At 38.4% G+C, this 20,559-nt stretch overlaps 1 protein-coding gene across 5 annotated transcripts in view; it reads left to right on the top strand.

Moving 5' to 3' along the window:
- Positions 1–17,266, top strand: part of MARCH1 (membrane associated ring-CH-type finger 1) — a 220,403-nt gene extending 203,137 nt beyond the window's left edge. For all 5 annotated transcript variants that reach the window (XM_004940913.5, XM_015285291.4, XM_015285292.4 and 2 more), the window contains 2 exons: positions 8,393–8,540; positions 13,195–17,266. In XM_004940913.5, coding sequence (XP_004940970.2) covers positions 8,393–8,540; positions 13,195–13,496 — 450 coding nt within the window. In that variant the 3' untranslated portion in view covers positions 13,497–17,266. The remainder of the gene's footprint in view (positions 1–8,392; positions 8,541–13,194) is intronic.
- Positions 17,267–20,559: the final 3,293 nt, after the last annotated feature.

The raw sequence follows: 20,559 nt of genomic DNA, 5'->3' as shown, positions 1-20,559 counted from the left end.
GATTTTTACTGTTAATTGAATTTTATTCCTGTGGCATTTTATTAAAATTACTTGAAATAAGAGCCTTCTCCTCCAGGAGTTTATATCTTTCATCTTCTGTTCTAGTTTGTATGTGACAAAATTGGAATGTAGGGTGTTTGTTGGAGTTCTTTCACACTGAATAGGTTCCCTCAGCTCAGCATGCCAGAGCACTAGGCTGTAGTTTTATGTTAATTACTGTTGCTTTTCCTCAGCACGAATTTCCCTTATTTCATTTTTATTTAATTGGATCAAAAGAGTGTCTCTTGTGGGGAAAACTAAAGTAGAATAACTGTAGTTATTCATTTGGAAATCAGCAGCATTCAGATCATATTTACAGATTATGAAGCATGTCAGCTCCTTTTTTTAATCTTGGGAAGTGACATATCGGCCATATACGTATGTAGTATATACCAAGTTGCAAATACAAGGTACATCTCGATGTATTTAAACAAAAATAAACTTAATGGTGCTTGGGTTTTGGTACACAGGGGTATAGAAGGCACATTTTTGTGATGGTTCAGACCGATGTAGTCAAAGAAAGGGATTAAGTTACATGTTACTTGCAATGTAGGTCAGTTGCTTTCTGGGAAATGACAGTGATATAATGTGCTTAAAACCACAAGAAAAAACACCACCTTATTGTTCAGGACCACTTGTATTTTTAGTGGGTGGTAGGAGGGGAAAGGAAGAATTGTGAAAAGTTTATTTGATCTAAATGAGAGAAGGACAGAAACTGAGATGTACAACACAGTTGTACTCCTCAGAAGACTCCTTCGTATGCAAACTCACCTCTGTGCCCTTCCCTCCCCTGCTTACTGCTATACTTATCTCTCTTCATCTTATGACATGTGATGCTGAAGGGACTTAGACTGTAGAGGTTTAGTACATGGTTCTGTAGCTCAAGTCACATGTAAGTTCTCCTGGCAAATGACTTTAAGGTTCTCTTCTGTAAGATACAAATAAGAACTCTAATGAATCTTTACATACTGGTAAGAGTGCTTAAATTATGAGAATTGAGGACATGATCTGCAGACAAAAAAGGCTGAGCACTTGTTGTACAAGGCAGTGATGTGAATTTTCATGCTTGCACTAAGAGAACGCAAACAAGTGAATATATTTTCTAGGTGAACTATTCTAATATAACTTCTGGAGGAAACGTGCACCATTTACAACTACAGCTAAAGAAAAAGTGTATTTGTTGATTTAGCTTTTCAGTTGTCATCAGTTTTATTTCATCAGCTCTAATTTTGAAATGCACGTTTGAAGATATACCTCAGCAGACAATGAGATAACGAGGAAATTAAGCAGTGTAATGAATGTTGAATAGAAAGTGATTCAGGTAAAGACATCTCATTAACAAATTTAAGGTCATAAATTATAAGTGCATGCCTAAGGGAACACAATGAAGATACATTCTTCTGGGAATTTTCTAGTAATTGGAAAAGACTGAAGAAGGTGCAGAGGTGTACAATAGCATGTTATGGGATGCTGACCTCCAGCATGTTGCTATCCGACCTCTCTGTAATTTCTCTTCTTTTCCTATTTCTCTCTTGCTCCGTTAGCTTTTTCTTGCACTATTTAAGACCCAAATACACTCATATATGTGAAGACAGTCCATGGTGTTTGGTGTTCAGAGACAGAGATCCTGGCATGAGCTGCTGAGAGGTGGTTTGGTATGGCTGCTCTACTGGAAGAAGGAGCTGGGGCTGCTTTGGCCACGTCACACTCCATCTTGAGCCCAGCACTGGACATGTCACAGCTGTTCTTCAATCACCCATAGAGTGCATACCACAAAATGCAGTACCTTCAACCGCTTTGGCTGGAAAATGTAATCTCATTTTAAATGGCCTTGAAGCGAAATTATAATCAAAATTTTAATTAAAATGCTTTTTAGCATGGTAGTTAGGTTGATCTTTATTTTGGTCTAAGTTAGTTAATGGTTTTGGTTTTTTTTTTTTTTTTTTTTTTTTTTTTTTTGAGGCCTGGACTGTGATTTCAATACTTACGTTGTGGAATGACAGTGGAAGGAACAGAAACAATTTTAAAATAAAAGCTTAGGATGGTAACAGAGGCTGGTCATGTAGACATCTGTTGAAGAAAGAGTTATGTTGTTTCAGCATTCAGAGGAACCCTGGAAAGTAAACACTTGAGAGAATACATTATCTATAGTAATGTAAATTACTTTCTTGTGGATAGGAGCTAGGAAGAATCTTGCAGTGTGGAGAGTTTATGGTATAATTGGCCACTGTCAGAGACAGAATATTGTATGACAAGGACATAAGGTCTGGCAACTCCTGTATTGCCAAAATTTGGTATTTCTTCATTTAGTTTGTGTTGGAATGATTAGGATGCAGGTACTGAAGTTCTTCTGGTTGGTAAATGACAAGTATTCTCAATGGTACTTCCAGATTGCAAAAACAGCTACTTCATTTTAGAAATGATCTCAAATTGCTTAATATCCCTACTTTGCACTTTTTAAGGGTCTGCTAATTGATGACGTGCGTAGTTAAAGATCGAATAAGTTTGTGAAGAGTGCTCACTGATTATATCACTCTAGTCCAGCCCTTTTAGCTGTTGATTGAAAAGAAATATAGGGCTGTCTTCATTTTTATAAAGCTGATTTACTAGTTCTATGCAGGTGATAATCTCAAAGTATGTATCCAAGTGAGATTTTTCATTAACTAGTTCTTTCAATAGTGTAGGCATGCATATTGCACGTAAAAGGGAATTAAAGCGTTTGTCTTTAGAGATGCACCTAAGGTTTGCACTTTTAAAATAGTTGTTTAAAACACAACACAGGTATTAATTTGCATTCTAGTTGTGTTTGTTTAATGTCACATGGGGGACAGACATAGATTTTATGTAAACTTGAGGCACATTTGCCAGAGGAGGATTTGTAGCAGTTAATCTAATGAGCTAACTAGGTCAAGGTAGGGCTATGCATGGATGTGGCCATACAATACACCAGACAACATGGGGGGGAGTGTTAAAATTTTTATTTATTTTATTTTTGTGCTCAGTGGCAGGGTTCTTACTCTGGTCCTTACAGGATTTTCTTCTCTGGGTTGCATCTTTTGACAAAAGGCGATCACAGATGTGTTTTCTGTGAACCCACTGAGTTCTTCCTCTCCGAATGCACTCTGGAAGTGTTTGGGGAACAGAACAAGGAGGTTTCATGGCCCATTCCTTTCAGTTTTAGCCAGGAGACTTGGTACATGCTGTTTGCATGACAGGTACTTCACTTGAAACAGGATGCAGCAAGGCATACTTTTTTCTTCTTTAAGATGCAGTCCCTCGGGTACAGACTGTAACCACATGTTGTTTAAATAGCACAGTGTGCTCCAAAATGCTTTTCCTTAAATTACAAGGTTTAAAGTCTCATCTCTGATCAGTACTTCAGATCTACATGAGGCTGTTTTGTTCCTCTGATGTGGGGAACCCCGTTGTCTTTCATTACTGTTATTTCTTCCTCTTCCACCCACTGCACAAATCCTATTCCTGCAAACTACCGTTGAGCTGCTTTCCTCCAGCTGTCGTTTGATAGCAGTGAGCCTGAGCCAATTAGGACTGCAACAAGCCACCAAAGAACCCTCCCCACCCCAAAGACAATAAATAACTGCAAGCTGCATGTTCACGATGCTGATATGTCTTCCCTGCTCAGCTCACCGCTCTGTACACTGCTCCACACTATGGGAGCTTTTTTAAAAAGCACAACCTGGATCCTTCAGGCCTGTTTTGAGACAAGAAAGGTGCTTTTCTGAGTACCCCTAACCTGTGTGCAAAATGCAGTTTCTATGACAGCCCCTAACAAAATTAGCCTACGTTTTGCATGATTATTTCAAGATCGAGGTTGGTTCAAAGTCTTTCTTTAGAAAATGTTGCGTGATTTCAGCTGTGAGAACAGAAGGAAATCTGTTTGCATTACATCCATTGTCATTTCTTTGCTGAATAATGGCTATAGAGAAATATGTCAGAACAAGAAAAATATCATGCCTGTTCCAGATTTCCCTATGAAGCCTCCTTATGTGTAATTTACAAATAAGGTTCCTGCAAATACCTGGGAGTCAAAAGTCTAGGCATTCATTCTCTGGCAAAGCAGCCCATTAACTTCACCTCCAGTTTGGTCATGAGCCAGAAAAAACACCTTTTGTTTTAAAACGTGTATCTTCAACACTGGAGTAGATTGAGAATTGCTCCAGGAAGTCTGTACAGACAAAATTTGGTGCCCAGCATGACAGACGGTTACCCCTAGCAGGAGCTAACATGAGGACACAAAATTGTACAACTACAGTCTGACAGTGGGAAAAGGAACACAGGCAGCAAAGCTTGCAGAGAGCAGTTCTGTGGAACAGGAGCAGCGTTGTGTGAATGGTGCAAAGCTGTTGTTTCTGCACTGGGGCACCCTGACCCTGCTTTGTGGAAAGCTCCGTGTGCAGGAGAGAACTAAAACTGTGGATGTGCTTCTGTGTTAAGTAGAAAGGCTGTGCTGCTATTTCTGGGTTATGAAGCAGCATTTTCAGACCCTCAGGCAATCATTTTTTTCAGAGGATATTAAAAAAAAAAATCCCAATTTATCTGTTGCATATTGATTAACTGAGGTTTTATTAATGCCACGTGGGGTGGCAAATTGGGTCCTTCAAAACAAACATGAGGGATTTTCTCAGGCTGTGTGACAGGAAGGGGAAGTGGTTGACAGCGCATGATTTAGATGTTGGGCATGAGGGCTGTTCACAACTTTTTTTTTTCTCTCTCTCTCTCCCCCAGAGGACTCATGACTGCATTTTTAAATTGCAGGAGTGAGGTATGAAGCCAGCAACTTGTTTCCTTTACATTTCTGAGTAAGATGGTTGGTAAGGAGCAGAACACAACGTGGAAATCTACAGCAGGGCACAGGCTTATTATAGACTTCTTGACAGCGAAGCACAGAACTCGGGCTCAATTGCATGCCTTGTTTTAGCAGCAGCTGTAAGTGTCGATTGGGCTGGGAAGAGCGCTGCAGGGAATGGTTTGGTTTTCTGACAGCCGGAGCAAACCCTGGGCACTTGGTTTGCCCTGGCTTGGTAGGAACTTCTGCAGCACATATGTTGTCTCCCACCGCCCTCCAGTGGTTTGCAGAGCACGGTGCAAGCTTCCCTGGGATACACGCTTCCAAGGCAATTGTATTGGCACTCTTATTTTAGTTATTAGTTAAATTGTTATGCAGCTTCGTGTAGCCGTGGGAATTGAGGAAGCTGGGAAGTACCACAGAGCTTTAATTTAATGGGAGTTATGGAGGCACACCTATGCTGTGAGATGTGGCAGCAGCTGCCAAATGTACCCGCCCAGCTTTAGCATACATGGAGCCCTGGACAACAAAGCACAAGAAAAGGAGCTGATGCTTTTACTGTCCAGTATACTGTTGCTTCAAAGCCTTTGCTATGGACTTTCAAGCAGTTTTTACTTCATCAGTTTTTGCTTTTATCCAAACAAGTCTGTACTAACACTAACGTTTAAATGTTAGATTTAAGCCTACTGCAAAAATGCTAAAATAGCAAACTTCTCATTTAAATTGCTAGCAGATCACCTACCTAGCAGAGAATGACAGCAGTCACAACGCTCTCTGTTTATCCAAGCTACAATACGTGCTTAGGACAACAAAATTACCTCATCTACCACAGGGATCACCAGGACTCCTTTACAAATGTTATAGTTTGACTTCCCTGTCTGAGCTCAGACTGCAGTGACTGGAGCAGAGGACAACTGGGACTACAGCTGGAGCCAGGCACACCAGCAGCACTGCCTTGGGAGCCACTGAGCAGCTGTAAGCTGGTCCCAAGTACTCAGATCCCCTTCGCATCCATTCCAGTGAGCACGATCCTCCCTCTGTCCTTTTCTATTGCAGCTGGTTCTCTGTGTGGTGTTCCAGCTCCATAACCACCCAGTGGCCTCTACTGTTCTGTTCCTAACCTCATTATTTCTGGTGTGGTAACATGGTTATAAGAGGCACACAGATACGCTTTCTTGTGGGAGAAGGGGCCAGAGAAGAAGCAAGATTGTGACTTGCTGTGTGGCCACATCTCGAGTATTGCATTCGGTTTTGTGTCCCTCACTACAAGAGAGACATTGAGGCCCTGAAGCATGTCCAGAGAAGGACAGTGAAGCTATAGAGGGTCTGGAACAGAAGTCTCACAAGGAGTGGCTGATTGTTTAGTCTGGAGGAGGCTTGGGGAGACCTTCTCACTGTCTACAACTCCCTGAAAGGAGGATATAGCGAGGTGCGGGGTGGCCTCTTTTCCATGTAACAGCAATCAAACAAGAGGTGATGGCCTCAAGTTGTGCCAGGGGAGTTTCAGGTTAGATATTAGGAAACATTTCTTCTCAGAAAGAGTGGTGAGACACTGGAATGGGCTGCGCAGGGACGTGTCACTGTCACTGGAAGTGTTCAAGAAAAGGGAAGATGTGACACTGAGTAACATGGTTTAGAGTGATCACAGGCATGGGTTGATGGTTGGGCTAGGTTATCTTATTGGCCTTTTCAACCTTAATGATTCTGTGATCATGGGATGTTAACAAAAAAGGCCTGCTTTAGCCCATTTCTGCCATCTCGCTCTCCCCTTTCTGTAAATCTCAGGACAAGCTTGACAAACTGTCCTTTACTTTTTTATCTATTCTGCCTGTCGTCAATTTTTCTACCTACAAAATGTTTACATTTATATTAATGAGATCAACATTCTTCTTTTTAAACTTTCAAATTCTGTATGGAAAAGACTTTTATGACTTTGCATTCAGATGAACTCTCAAAAGCTTTTGAGTGTATTACAGAGAACAGAAAGGCTATAATGAGCTGCTGATATGCATGGCAATAAAAAATTCAGCATAGAATTTTCCCTCCAATAGAACAAAACTGTAGTATAAGAGATGACTGAAAGAATCTGTTTAATTACCAGTTCATTTTTCTTTGTATTCTTCACTGATCTTCCACAAAGCATCCAAAGCTACATGAAGTGTTAAAGTAGAATCCTTTCTTCCTTAAGGACAAAGACATCTATTCCTATGGCAAGAAAGCCTCTTGCAAAGCTTGAGTTGAATTTTTCATTGCAAAAATGATCAAAGTCTGCAGGTCAAACGCTGTGTAACCTGGTTGATGTTAAGATACAATACGACTGTAATGACAATGTCCTTTCTACCCACTGAATACTACTAATACAAACTACATGAACCCAGGGTTCTGTTTTTTATTACCTTTTTTAATGCCTCCAATTTTTCCAGGCTTATATTCAAAAATCAGCTTTCACTACAGCTGTAATCGGCTGAAACCTGACTGGAGTGTTCAGACTTCAAGAACAGTCAATTTGGTTCAGCTTAAAGATCTACTTAGCTTAGGATGCCATTTCCAACAGTGGCCATAAGCAATTTGTGAAGTTTGTTACTTCCCCAAAACAAAACTTGTGCTGGCTTCCCAGCTGCAGCCCAGGTGAGCATTTGCATGGCTGAGAGATGGGTGGCACTGTTGTATCACACTTTGCACTTGCTGTGTTCCAGCTATGGGCTGCAAGATCGTTCATCAGAATCATGGCATTTTGCTTGTAAATGTCATATTCTTCTGTCTGTTTTCAAAGGCAAGCATTTTAGCAGAGAAGGTTTTGTTTAATAAAAGTGCTCATATAGCAGATGCATTCACAAGCAAGATTAAAAAAAAACAAAAAAAAAAACAAAAAAACCTCAGAAGTTACGTTGTTCAAATGCAAAGAATTGCTTGTTTCACCTTAAAATGGCCATAACTTAAGGCAGGATTTAGTGGCATAATTCACAAGCATATACCTTGACTTAGTGCTATAATATGCAAACGTATGCCCAGATGATACTCAGGTTACTGAGACTGCTGTCATGTATGATCATTTCCACATGATCATCTTTTCAGGTTTATTGAATTTAATCCTTAGTGGAGATGCATTTCTTAAGTTCGTATTCTATGGGAAGGCTGCTTCACCACTGCGTTCCTCTAATTGTAAGCAACCGAGAATATCTGAGAATAGCTTGAATATTACAAGCTAATGTTTGTGTTTTCTTCTCAGTGTGATCAGGTAAAGTTAAAATAAATGTTCAGCTTTTGACATGTTGTGGCTGTGCTGCAACAGAATGGTTTGAGATGTCATTCACAAACAGGTAAAGAACAGAACTCTTCTTCCTAATTCTTCGTTCCTTTGAATCTGTGAAAATGAGATCATTATGAATTTTATGGTGACAGTGCACACATCACTGTTCTGTATTTTACTGAAATGAAAGGATTCATTACATCTATAGAGGCAGCATGGCCTAATTGGTTTCTTGTCATATTTCACTAGCCTAATTTTCTTTCTTTCTATCATTTATTTATTTTTTTTAATTGTAGTGGGAAAAACTACAGATGACGACAAGTGAGAGGAGGAAAATAGTTTGTTCAGTCACATTCCATGTAATTGCAATTACCTGTGTTGTCTGGTCATTGTATGTCTTAATTGATAGAACCGCAGAGGAAATTAAACAAGGCAATGATAATGGTAAGTGTCTTTCATCTTCTATCTTGATAATGCTGTGGATGGACTTGAAATGTGGCTGCGTAACCAGTCACATTCTGTTCTCAAGGAACACCTCACTGATACATGGCTACATCAAATACTTTAATGCAGAAGTAATGAACACATCTGTGTTAAAAGCTTGTGCTATGCCCCTGCAGAGAGATCTCAACTAAGTGTAACCATTAGAGACGGCTTAACTAGCCTACTGCTTCTTCTTAAGTTAATCTCCCTGTATCGAGAAAAGCATACACAAAAAGATGAGTCAAAATCAAACAGCTCAGTGCAAGCTCAGTTCACAAAATATATTACCCACCTAAACCTCTGTATCCTGTAAATATATATATATATATATATATAATATATGTGTGTGTGTGTATACATATATATATATGTGTAGTCTTTTCACCAACAAGCTTCCTAGTAAGGAATTCCAAGAGAGTGAGTTCTGGTTGTGTTGGCCCTCATTGTGGGAATTAAGCAGCACTGAAAGCTATTCCTGCATTTCACTGTGATTCTGATTCACAGAATCATAGTGTGGTTTGGGATGGAAGGGACCTGTAAGATCATCTAGTTCCATCCCCCTGCTATAGGCAGGGACACCTCCCTCTAGACCAGGCTGCTCACAGCCCCATCCAGCCTGGGGTTAATCTAGTTGTATTTGCTGTGAAGGATGGCCAAAGACATTGGAACAACTTGACTGGAGTAGTTGTGGAGTCTCCATCAATGGAGATACTCAAAACCCAACTGGACATGTTCAGGACAACCTTCTCTAGGTGATCCTATTTGAGCAAGGAGTTTGGACCAGATGATCTAAAGAGGTTCCTGCCAACCTAATGATTCTATGATTCCATGTTTCAAAAATAGAAATAAAAATAAAAAATCTCAGAAATTGCAAAAGGTGTGGGAGAGAAGAGAGGGTGAAGGTAAGTTATTGGAAAAGCTTTAGAAACAAATTACTTCTTAATTACAAGAAGTAATTACCAGTAATCCTTTAGATGCCACAAACAGGACTTCAGCCCAATTGTTCCTAGTGTGTGCTGGGAAGTTAGTTACTGTAGAACTAATAGATTGTTCAGCTAGTATGTTTTGTAGCAGATTAACTGCATAAACAAAGTGCTTCTTTTATTAGCTTTAGCTTACAGGTTTTATAACAGTTTGAATTCTGAAATTCAGAACTCAGAACAGATTTATTGCCCCAAAACACTCAGTTAAATTGATAGAATTGAATATTTCAAGGGGGAAAAAAAAAAGAGAATTAGCTACCTGATTTAATTTCTGGGAAGCATTTACTTTGGGGCCTGGCAGAGTCTAAGAGTGATGATGCTAGCCTGTACTTTTTTTTCTCTAGTTAGAAGATTCCAATTGAAGATGTTAAAAAACACAGCCTTTTGCCTGAGCAGCAGTAACTTATTCTTGTGAAGACACATTCCCAGTTAAGCACTCTTGCCTTTCTGGGATGTGTCATGCAGTGCTACCCCTCCTAGTGACGCTCAAATACTCTTCTGCTTGCCACACAGAGATGGCAGAACTCTCCTATTCCTCAGTCTAAACTTTAATCACACAGCAGTCAGTCAGTCACATTCTAATTCACTGTGTAAAAATTCTGAGAAGTTAAAATAAAGATTTATCATGAAAACGAAATCAACTGGTTGTAGAATTTACACTTAAAAGTGCATGTTTAACATAAGTAGGTTACATTCTGTGTGTGGAGATTATACTGTGAAGTGATCTATTGCTTTCTATTTCTACTCCACGTTTGATTTAAGTCTTAGTCTATTCAATCTCAGATTCACTCTTAAATATGAGGAGGTTGATTTAAAACTTTTTTTGTTCTGCGTTGATGTTAAGAATTAGGCAGTAGAGGGAAAAGGTTTGTGCTACACTCTCTAGTTACAGGGAAAGTAAAACAGGCAGAGCTTTTTGCCTTCTTAGTTAGATAAATATTTAATACTCCAGATGCTTGCATTTCTGACCTATGCAAGAGAAATATGTAACAAGCCTCGCTAAATCAGATAAATGTATCATACAAAGTCTTGGTTTGCCCTCTTTCTAATGCCCTGAGGATAGGACTAGGAATGGCTTTGTAGTTCTTACTAGTACAGCATCAACCATCCCATTTGTTCAAAAGGAGAAAGGTATGGGCTTTGGATGAGCTGAATTTACACAACAAATCAGCCAACACGAATTTACATAAAATGTGTGAGAATTGCATTAATCAATCTTGGTAGGCTCAGAAAGTATTTACAATGTGGATGGAACTCAGCGTTTGCCAAATGTGTATGGATGATTCTCCACACTAAAAAATGAACGAAGAGATGCCTGAGAGCTAGTTACAACACACAAAAATAAGTGTTAGTGAAAAGAGTTCTTCTGCCCATGAACTTGCTTGCTGGGAGGAAAAAAAAGTATTTCTACAGACCCAAATGTCTGTAATGAGTGGGGAGAGATGTGCAGTTTGCTTTTCCCTCCTTTCATCATTTCTGTTTCAGTGGAATTGCTGGAGAAAAGACACTGAACAGTGGAGGAAAAGAACTTTAACTATGTTGAGGAGTGGAAAAACTTAAAGCCCAGAACAGCAGTAGTATTCTTAATATTGCATAAGTCTAAAATTCCTTGTTCAAGTGTATATCTCAAAAAATATTTAAGCTTTATTTTTCTCTTTGCAAATGCAAATAAATAGAAGTATAAACCTCTGGATTGGCAAACCTGTCATTGGTCTATGGAATGACAATTTAAAATATATATTTTAAATATTCTAGAACTAATATGGCACCAGTGCTAGGGAATAAAGTTTCAAATAAATTTGCTCTGCTTGAAGAAACTGGCCTGGGCTTAGCTGAGCTTTGTCTCTTCTAATAAAGACCAAATCTTTGATAATATGACAATCTTGGAATGTAGAGGTGCGGAATTCACTATGCCATGCTCTGGCTTAAGCAACATAAGCAGCCAGCACATCCTCCCTGCTACAGTGTGGAACAGACTACAGGAAAGCTGAGCTGTTTATTCATCTTCTGTATTTTGTGTTCAGCACTCCAGCTATGGCTTGCTGGTTCTAAATGTCATAACCCACTGACAGGTCTTAGACAGATGCAAACCATGCTGTTTTCATTGTTAAGAGCAGGAAGGAGATGGTGTTTTCTAGAAGCAATTATTAAAGATGTTTTTCCCAAAAGGAAAAAACACACCACTGGATATGCTACCTTAGCAAATAGCACTTTGGTCATTCTGTTTTTCCCAGAAACAGATTTATTAACAAATTCAACAAATCTAAATAGATTTTTCCATGTCAAGTTGAACTAAAGAGACTGTGTGATTAGTGAGACACAAAGTGATTTACGTTGGCTTTGCATGCTTTCATTTTGCAGCAAATTTCTAAAATTAATTGGCCAACACCATCAGTTAATATGCTAATTAAGTAGGAGGTATGACATTAAGGCTGATCCAAAAGTAATACCTTCCTGTTTTATTATGTTGGCCCAGAATGTTAGACGTGGATGTTGGTGATATGGCAGTAGAGGCTGAATCCGCCCTCCAGTATTCCATAATATTTTGTTGTTGTGTGGCACGTTGCTTAAAGCCTGATGGCTTAAGCATTGATACAGGAAGTCTAACCCTCAAGTATAGTATGCTGATCACATCTTTAATGTGATGAGGCAGTGCACAATGGAAGGAAAGTAGCTGTTCCTTTACAAATTATGCTACTTAATGTCTGACAAAAGCAGATGCAGTGATATGAATTAATGAGTGGAAGCTTGCTCTTAATGCAACAGCATTTTATTCTGGTAAAATCATAAGATCACATTTATGTCAGTGCAAATTGTCTTAACGTTTTTCATATCAGATCCAAATACAAATGCTTTTGTCTCTAGCTCTTTAGTGTCAGCATCCTTAGATCTTTTTATCTGCAAGTATCAATGTGATCACTGTTTATTCAATGTAATTCATCTGATAAAGATTAAGGCAGTGAGAAAAATAATAACTGATAAACCCAGAACTGTAAAGTTTTACTGCATGGAGATAGAAATTCTTCTTTTTGATATTGGTGAATTCTGGGGGTTGTACAAACAGAATGGTAGGAAAGAAAGAAAGGCAAAGAAGACAGATCAGGAAATTGAGTTCTTTCCACTATGTTTTTTTACTCTACCCTGCCTTCAGACTAAAGCTAGAATCGGGTAGAAACATTGTAAATATTGGCCTCCCAGATACTGTAACACTGCCATATTTCTAGGATTATATAAAAATAATTGTTGAAGACGTGCTTAGTATTTCTAGGCGTACAGTAACCTCGGATATGGTATTTGTGTTTTTGGTTAAGTGAAGATATGGGGCTAAAAATGTTGGGGTTTGTTTGGTATGACTGTATCAAGCATTATGCACCTCTTGTGATTGTGCCTCAATTTCTTATTTGACCAAATTGTGAAGAAATCAGAAGGGGGAGTCAGGTGTAGTTTCTTGTCTGTCACTCCACCTATGGGGAGAATATAGAGAATATGGCTGCTGTTCTCTTTGCCACGGGAGCATATTTGTATTTGGGAATGCTTAGCAACTGGCTTCTTTTCAACATGTTTCACTGATACTCAGTACTTGATGTGAATCATTTAATAATGGTAATACATGTAAATGTTTTATTTCCAAGGTGTCCTCGAATGGCCGTTTTGGACAAAACTCGTGGTGGTGGCCATTGGATTCACAGGAGGCCTCGTCTTCATGTACGTGCAGTGTAAGGTTTATGTTCAGCTGTGGCGCAGGCTGAAAGCCTACAACAGAGTGATCTTTGTTCAGAACTGCCCAGACACCGCCAAAAAACTGGAGGAGAAGAACTCTTCGTGCACTCAGAGCTCGGATGTCAAGGATGCGGTGGTGGTGCCAGTAGCACAGACAGGTACAAACTCTCAGCTGGCAGCTGAAGAAATGACATCTGAGGTCATGCCAGTTTGATGGAGACAGCATTGTTTCTTCCTTGCAGAATAAGGCATAGTGTTTTCTACACTACAAATGCTGAAAGAGAGTAGAAACGACTGTGCATTTTTTTGAGTAAAAACACAAAAAACAAATCCCTATGAGGAAAACGGATCCAGCAAAGCAACTTGTTACTGTATGGAATGTGACCATTTGTGAAGTAGTTTCTCAACTAGTCAGCAAGTGTAGTGAAAGTGGAAGTGTAGAAAGTGCAATAGAGAACAGGTTTAACAGACAATGCCAAACTAATGTGACGAGATTATAATTATTTTTTTTAACAGAAGAAGATTGGGTGGCCGGGCTAGTAAACACAGACCTGCTATAACCATTTTGTTTACAGGAAACAAAACCAAACCTTTCAACTGTTTACTACTGAAAGTTGTATTTGCTATTTACCTTCCTAAAGATACACTTCAAAAGTGTACCGCACAAAATATATGCATTAAGAGAATCGAAGGATAAAGAGCTGTACTGCAGTACGTGAAGTAACAGATGTTTGTGCGACTCCAGCAGAGCCTGAATGTTTGGGCAGCTGTGTCAACTGAGGATACGTGAAACATTTCAAGGGTAGCACTGTTTTAGAATATGCCTGAATTTTTGACAAGTAGGCAGTTCCAGCCAGCAGAAACTCATGTCTCCATAGGGTACAGATATGTAACTGCAGCTGTCAGCAAAACAAGTGCGGGAAGGAGAAAAATAGTAGATAATGTATTTAGAGCGGCAGCTCAGCTGTTTCTTTTATTTTGTAAGAGTGAATTCAATTTATTTTTTTCATAAATTGGATACACAAAGTTTTGAGGCAAAACTATAAATTAAAAATGCATGCAAAACCATAGAATTAAATTGCTATTAGCAAAGGTCTGAGAAAGGATTACACTGGGAAGACAAAAAGCATTTTTCATTTCAAGCTTGTAAGATTCGTGATACAGAAGGTAGACATGAAAGAATATAAGTAGGTGTCTTAAAGGAATATTAGTTCTTATTCCCCTGTTCTGAAAAGTTAGTTTTTATCTTCCTGACTGCAGAAATAAACCACTGGTTTCTCTCTGTACAGGTAAACTTGAAATGTTAGATATTCAACAGTTCAGTTGTTAACTTCATGTTTTGAGCATTCTCATATAAGGATGAAGTGCAGATAGCATTAAAGGGTGCAATAGATAAATGAATGTAGATGTAATACTGTGTCCAACAGGCTGAATTACGTAAAGAACACATTTTGTGATTTGCTTCTCATATCAGTGATGTTTACCATCAGGACAGGACAGCAAGGACCGACTTGGGGTAGTTATGTGTTGGCTTAGACAATTATATGGCTTGAACTTACGTATATTTAAAAAGTAATGTTTAAAGGTTTGGATTCTTTTTTTCTTTCTTTGTATTTAGCTAAGCAAGAAAAGCAAACAGGCAAATAAAGAACCAGAGTAAAGAGAGTAAGAAAGCACAGGTTCATTCACAAGAGGAATTTGCTGTATTTGCCATGAACCGGTCTTCTACAGAACCCTTGCAGTTTCTAATGGTAAATTTCCTCTTTACATGTTCAAACACCTCCAGTTAAATAACAGAATCATCACATTCTCCCAAATATAAAGGGTGCTGGGCCGATTGTGTACTGAAATTCATCTGTTAGGTGTTTCTTTGTGACTGATTAATGGCTTAAGGCTCAGGGACCACTGGAAATGGCAGTATTAGTGAGAATTTATCTTTTCTCAGAGCATTGTATTCCTCTTTTAGAATCACTTGTGTAATGTGGCTGTAACTAAGTGCCATCTGGCTAGATGGGACACAAAGTCTCAGTGCCTGAATAGGTCTGAAGTACGTATTAGTATTTGGTCGAAGTTATTCTGGGTGGGTTGGATTAATGTTTGAGTCTTTTCTTATAAAATGACTTTCCAATTACACACTATCAGAAATGGAATTCTAACAGCTTCCATTTGAAATCAGATAAGTGAGTACCCAAATAATTTCTGTTTATAATTGCAGAGAAAACTTTACAAGGTCTGTAGGAAACTGTGACAAGTACTAAGGACTGCCTTGTAATTGCACATGCTTAAGGTGGTTTTCTAATAGTGTATATCTACTTGCTAAAAAGTAAATCTCATGATACCTGAAGCAAGTCAGACACTTAAAATCAGTGGATGCATCTACACATCTGGAGTTATGTCTACAATTAAACCTGATGAATCACAGCAAAGTTGGTTGACAAAAAAAAAAAGCATTACGTAAGTACTGGAAAATGTTGTGCTGTCATCTAAGTGGCAGTGACCTTGCTATTTGTTCCTTAACCTGCTGTAGTGTCATCGCCCCACTAAAAGTGGCCCATGTTTTGACAGCTTACCAGAGACTAATTCATTGTTCTGTTCTTGAACAAGCATAAAGTTCAAATTAAAGAAAAATAAATACTTGGGGCTTCTGAAAGCAGATCTGTGCCATCCAGTAAGATTACTACTCCTTTTTGTTTGTTTGTTTGTTTTTTGTTTTTAATACACTTAAGAGTCAGCAACAGAACAACCTGCAAAGCCATTTTATACTGACAGCTTCAAAACACCATTCTGGCACTCACGCGTATGTGCAAATGAGCTTACAATTCATTGCAAGAATGGAGGAAGACTTTGGTTGAAATTCTTCCATTCCCTTTGAAATATTTATTGGACAGCAGGAAAAGCAGCAGAAGGACACTGGCTGCTGCACCGTGCAGCAGTAACAGAGATTACAGCAGCTTTGAAACACTGTTTAAACTCTGTGAAGCATTACAGTATTAGCCCACGCATCTCATTCGGTGCAGTGGATGTTTTAGAGCTTTCAGGGATTTCATGCTGGTTTGGAATTTGTTTCTGTAGCAGGGTGAGACCTCTTCAAGAGGGCAAGGAGCTATCCACACCAACATGCCTTAGATGCAGGTCTGCATGAGTAATGGTGGAGCATGAATTCAGATGCTAGACAGCTGCTTATCAACCAATGAGTTTTCTTTCCCACAAAAAGGGCAGCTTTCTAAGCTGCAAAAACAGCATCCTGAAAATTTTAAGAGACATTCTAAGTTTGTTTGTTTGTTTTTTTAAATGAAATGAGGTATCAAATACAGATTGGTATCAAGCTACCTGTGTAGCCACTACATCTCAGGCAAACAAACTCCCCAACAGTGGAATTTAGCTTGGCTACAATCTTCCAAGGGCTGAACCTTGCTCCAAGCTGCCATTACTGAGAAGAGCCTAATCTGCATTTCTGTTTAAGTGAAGTTTCAATGAAGGTAGGTGGAATTAATCTGGTGTGAGAGCTCAGATTTTAAACAAGATACTTCTAATCTGTGGACACGCACGTTTCTTCTCTTGGTTTAAGTTACAAGCATTATGAAGTTTATTTCAACCTGGCATAAATATACCATTTTTGACTATCATTAGCATTACGAAGATTATCAACTAGTCCAATTGTGCCATTCACACACTGCTTTATCTGAAAGCAGTGCTTATTTTTATTGTGTAGAAAGAAATAGTAAGTTCCCCATCACCAGGACAAACCATTTATAATTTCTAATAATGTGATGAAACTTTATGATGAAAGTATTTTACTGTGTATAATATTTGGAACTACAAGTTTGTGTTACTTGTTCGACTCCCTCTCTTTTGCAAAAGAAAAAAATGTATGTTTTTTGTGGGTGAATGTGTACTGAAAGACAGGAAGTAAGGGAAACAAAAGTAATATATCTGCTTATTGTTGTGAACAAAAATGTATTTGTATTAAACAAATGATCCAAATTTCTGTAGTGTTCCACATTTGTCAGTTTGTTTTATAGAGCGTCACATGCGGGATGTGAATTTGGCAATGCAACACTCTGGCAAGAAAGGTGAACATAATCAGCTGCACGTTTACAGGAGTGAACCTGCTGGATTGGGGTGCCCAGTTATGGGTACCACACTTTGCTAGAATGCTTAGGAAAACACCATGCTGTACAAAAACATTTGGAAAGAATGATGGTTTAACTTACAAAGGGGAAGGAAGACTGTGAAGGGATAAGATATAAAAGAGCAGGCTTCAACAACATAGTAATCTGTTTTTAGAGCCATAGCAAAATGGATGAGTAGGACTGGCTTTCAGCTGCAGCAAGGGTAGGAGGATGAGCATTTTCTTAGGAGCACAGTGCTTTGGGATGAACGGCGATATGTGATTCTGTAATGTCCACCACAAGAAACTCTTAAAAATGGGTGGGACAAATATTAGAGACTTAAATTGTTTAAAGCTAATCATACCTGTCTAATTCAATAAATAGTTCCAGCCAAGCTAAATCATTTGTTTTCTGAAGAGGATTGCATCCACCTACCACAGATCATTGTTGGCAGCTGGGAAGGAGGTGGGCTGCGTTTCCAATCTTCAGTGTTCTAGCTGGAATAGGTCATTGTATGGCTGCTACCTGCTACAGATATAGTCAAAACACAGGAAAAGTGTTATGACTATATATATGACTTTTATATGACTATAAAAGGCCAACAGATTGGTCATTTTGTTAAAGCTGCCCTGACACTAGCTCACCATTTAAATCAAATACGGGTTCATGAATCTCTACAAGATATAAGACCGAAGGAAAAGCATAACCAACAATATACTAGTAATAAATATATAATTGTATGTTAACACATACAAAAGTACAACCATGTTTATTATTAGAATCTATAGGTATAAGCCTGCTACACCTTTTTGCATCACATACAAGGGTTAGAATCTCTTGATCAAGTGAAGTACCACTCAGTAACACGTTACTTTTCTGTTCAGTTTGCTCTCTATACACATGAAGAAGGATGCTAGATGGTACTCACTCCCCCAGTAAAATATTGAGGCTTTTCTGTATTAAATTGATCTAAAAGCCAAAAAACCTCACTGAAAAAGTAACTCACCCACAGTACTTTGTACCACATATCCACTACATATATGATACTGTACTCAGAAAATAACCTCGGATCAAGTTAACACAGTGGTTGAGAACATAAAAGATTACAGATCTGCTGGAGAGGACCCTAGGAGAAATCCATCTTCACAACCTACATTAATGGAATTACAGAACATTATTCTGTCAACAGCTATAAGATTATTATATATATATACACACACAAGTAAACATATATATATGCCTGTTGTATTTTCATGTTATTTATATACAAATAACAATCAATGCTATTCCAAACAAAGAAGACAGAAGATTATAATAATTTTTAAATAAGTGTGTTAGCTAAATCAAATCTTATTTTAGCAATGGATAACCTATCTTGAGAAGTGTAGGGGAAACTATTCCACCTATCCCACAAAGGATCAACTGTTCTGATTTCTTTAGAGTCTTCTGGTGTAATAAACAGCATGTTATTTTTTTAAGCAGAATTGTTGCATAGCTAATATAGCCGTTAGATCCTATGCAATGTATTATTTGAAGAAATAAGGTTAGAATGAAACATGGGTCATTTTATCTATACATGTCTATGTCTGGGAGGTAATCAACATGTTCTACAAGATTTGACGATAGTTCACAAACAACACAGGTGAAAAGTAAAGTAACAAGATTTTCAATGGTTTTATTAAAAATAAAAAAAATCTTAATAGGTCTCAGAAGCAGGACTGCTACTTACAGGAGACCCAAAGAAGGCAGCAGTCAGAAGAACAAATCACTTGAAGTTCTGGCAAAGGCTTTAGTGATTCTTCCTTAAGTGCTACGTTGCCTGTTGGTTTGCTAGCACATTTCCAGAGTTGGAAGGTTGGGGAAAATAATACTTCATTAAAAATCTATGGGTAAGAACTTCTGACCACTTCATGACCCAGAAAGAGGTACTGGTGCTTAGTAAATTTTTAAATCAGCATGTTGCTGTCTTGGTTGACTACATGTGAATGTACTTACACAAATAAGAGCTGCTATTAATAGAATGCTGCTGCCTTCCTCTAATCTTTCTAGAAAATGACTGTTTTTAAAGCAATAATGGCACTTTGGTATAGCAGATTAATTTTATTTTTCATTTGTAACAGGTAACTTGTTGCACACTAAAATGTTTATTTTAACAAGACAGGTCTGTATTTACCATTTGAGCAGTTAAGCTTTAGGGAATTCAATTGCTGGACTACTGCAGGAAGTCTGCTATAGTCAGCTGTTTTTTCGAGTTTCATTATTAGGAAAGTTGCATCATTCTAGCTGCATTTAAGGCAATAGTTTAAATTGCAGAAAAGCTCTTTAGTAAAGGAAAATAGAAAGGTGAGGTATGGATCATATCATGCTGGTACTGATACATCACTTAAGATCAAACCAGCTGATCTGACATACTTAGGAAGTGCAGCTGTTTGCCCTTTACTAGAAAGCTGAGCTGGGAAGATTCCTTAAGTGGAGAACTTCTTTTCTGCTGAGAAAAATAAATAAATCCTTTTTTATTCTTCTTCTACATCTGTTTGGCTTTTTCTTTTTTTTTCAAGTTGAAGTCCAACATTTTTGGATTCCAGATTCTGTCTTCATATATGGCAGTGTCATTACAGAGATGCATGTAAGTGCTACCCCAATAAAGTAAAAAATAAAACATTCATGCATGATGGTAATTCTCAAGTATATTTCTTGAACTACCTAGGAATGGCTTAGAAAATGCTTCATATGTATTGCCTTTGTTGCTTTGGCTTGTAGCATCCCATTGTGCACACTGACATTCCAAAAAGGATCAGCATGTGCTTTGGTAGAGGGGAAAAAAGTGAAAATACAGTAACAAGCCAGGCTAACTGCTTACCTGCAGGCTTGTTTTTCCCCACCAGAAATGTTTGTAGTCTCATCCCTTTAGAAACTTCATTGTAGAGCAGACTGAAAAGCCATGAACAGTTCCATTAATTCAGTCATATGTGTTTCTGACACTAAAGAACTGTCAATTAATCCTCCGCAAGAAACCATCCCTGAGAAGGGTATTCTTTTCTCTTTCATTTCTTAAATCAACAGCTGATGGCTATTTGCTTAGTGTACGTGAACCAAAATCCAATTACTACTGGAACCAAAGCCAGCTAGTTCTTTCCATCCAAGACCATCAATATGATCAGCTGT

The sequence above is a fragment of the Gallus gallus genome, chromosome 4, assembly GCF_016699485.2.
Source record: "Gallus gallus isolate bGalGal1 chromosome 4, bGalGal1.mat.broiler.GRCg7b, whole genome shotgun sequence".
NCBI lineage: Eukaryota > Metazoa > Chordata > Aves > Galliformes > Phasianidae > Gallus > Gallus gallus.
Note: the sequence above shows the minus strand (reverse complement) of the source record. Positions and strands in the feature narration are given on the sequence as shown.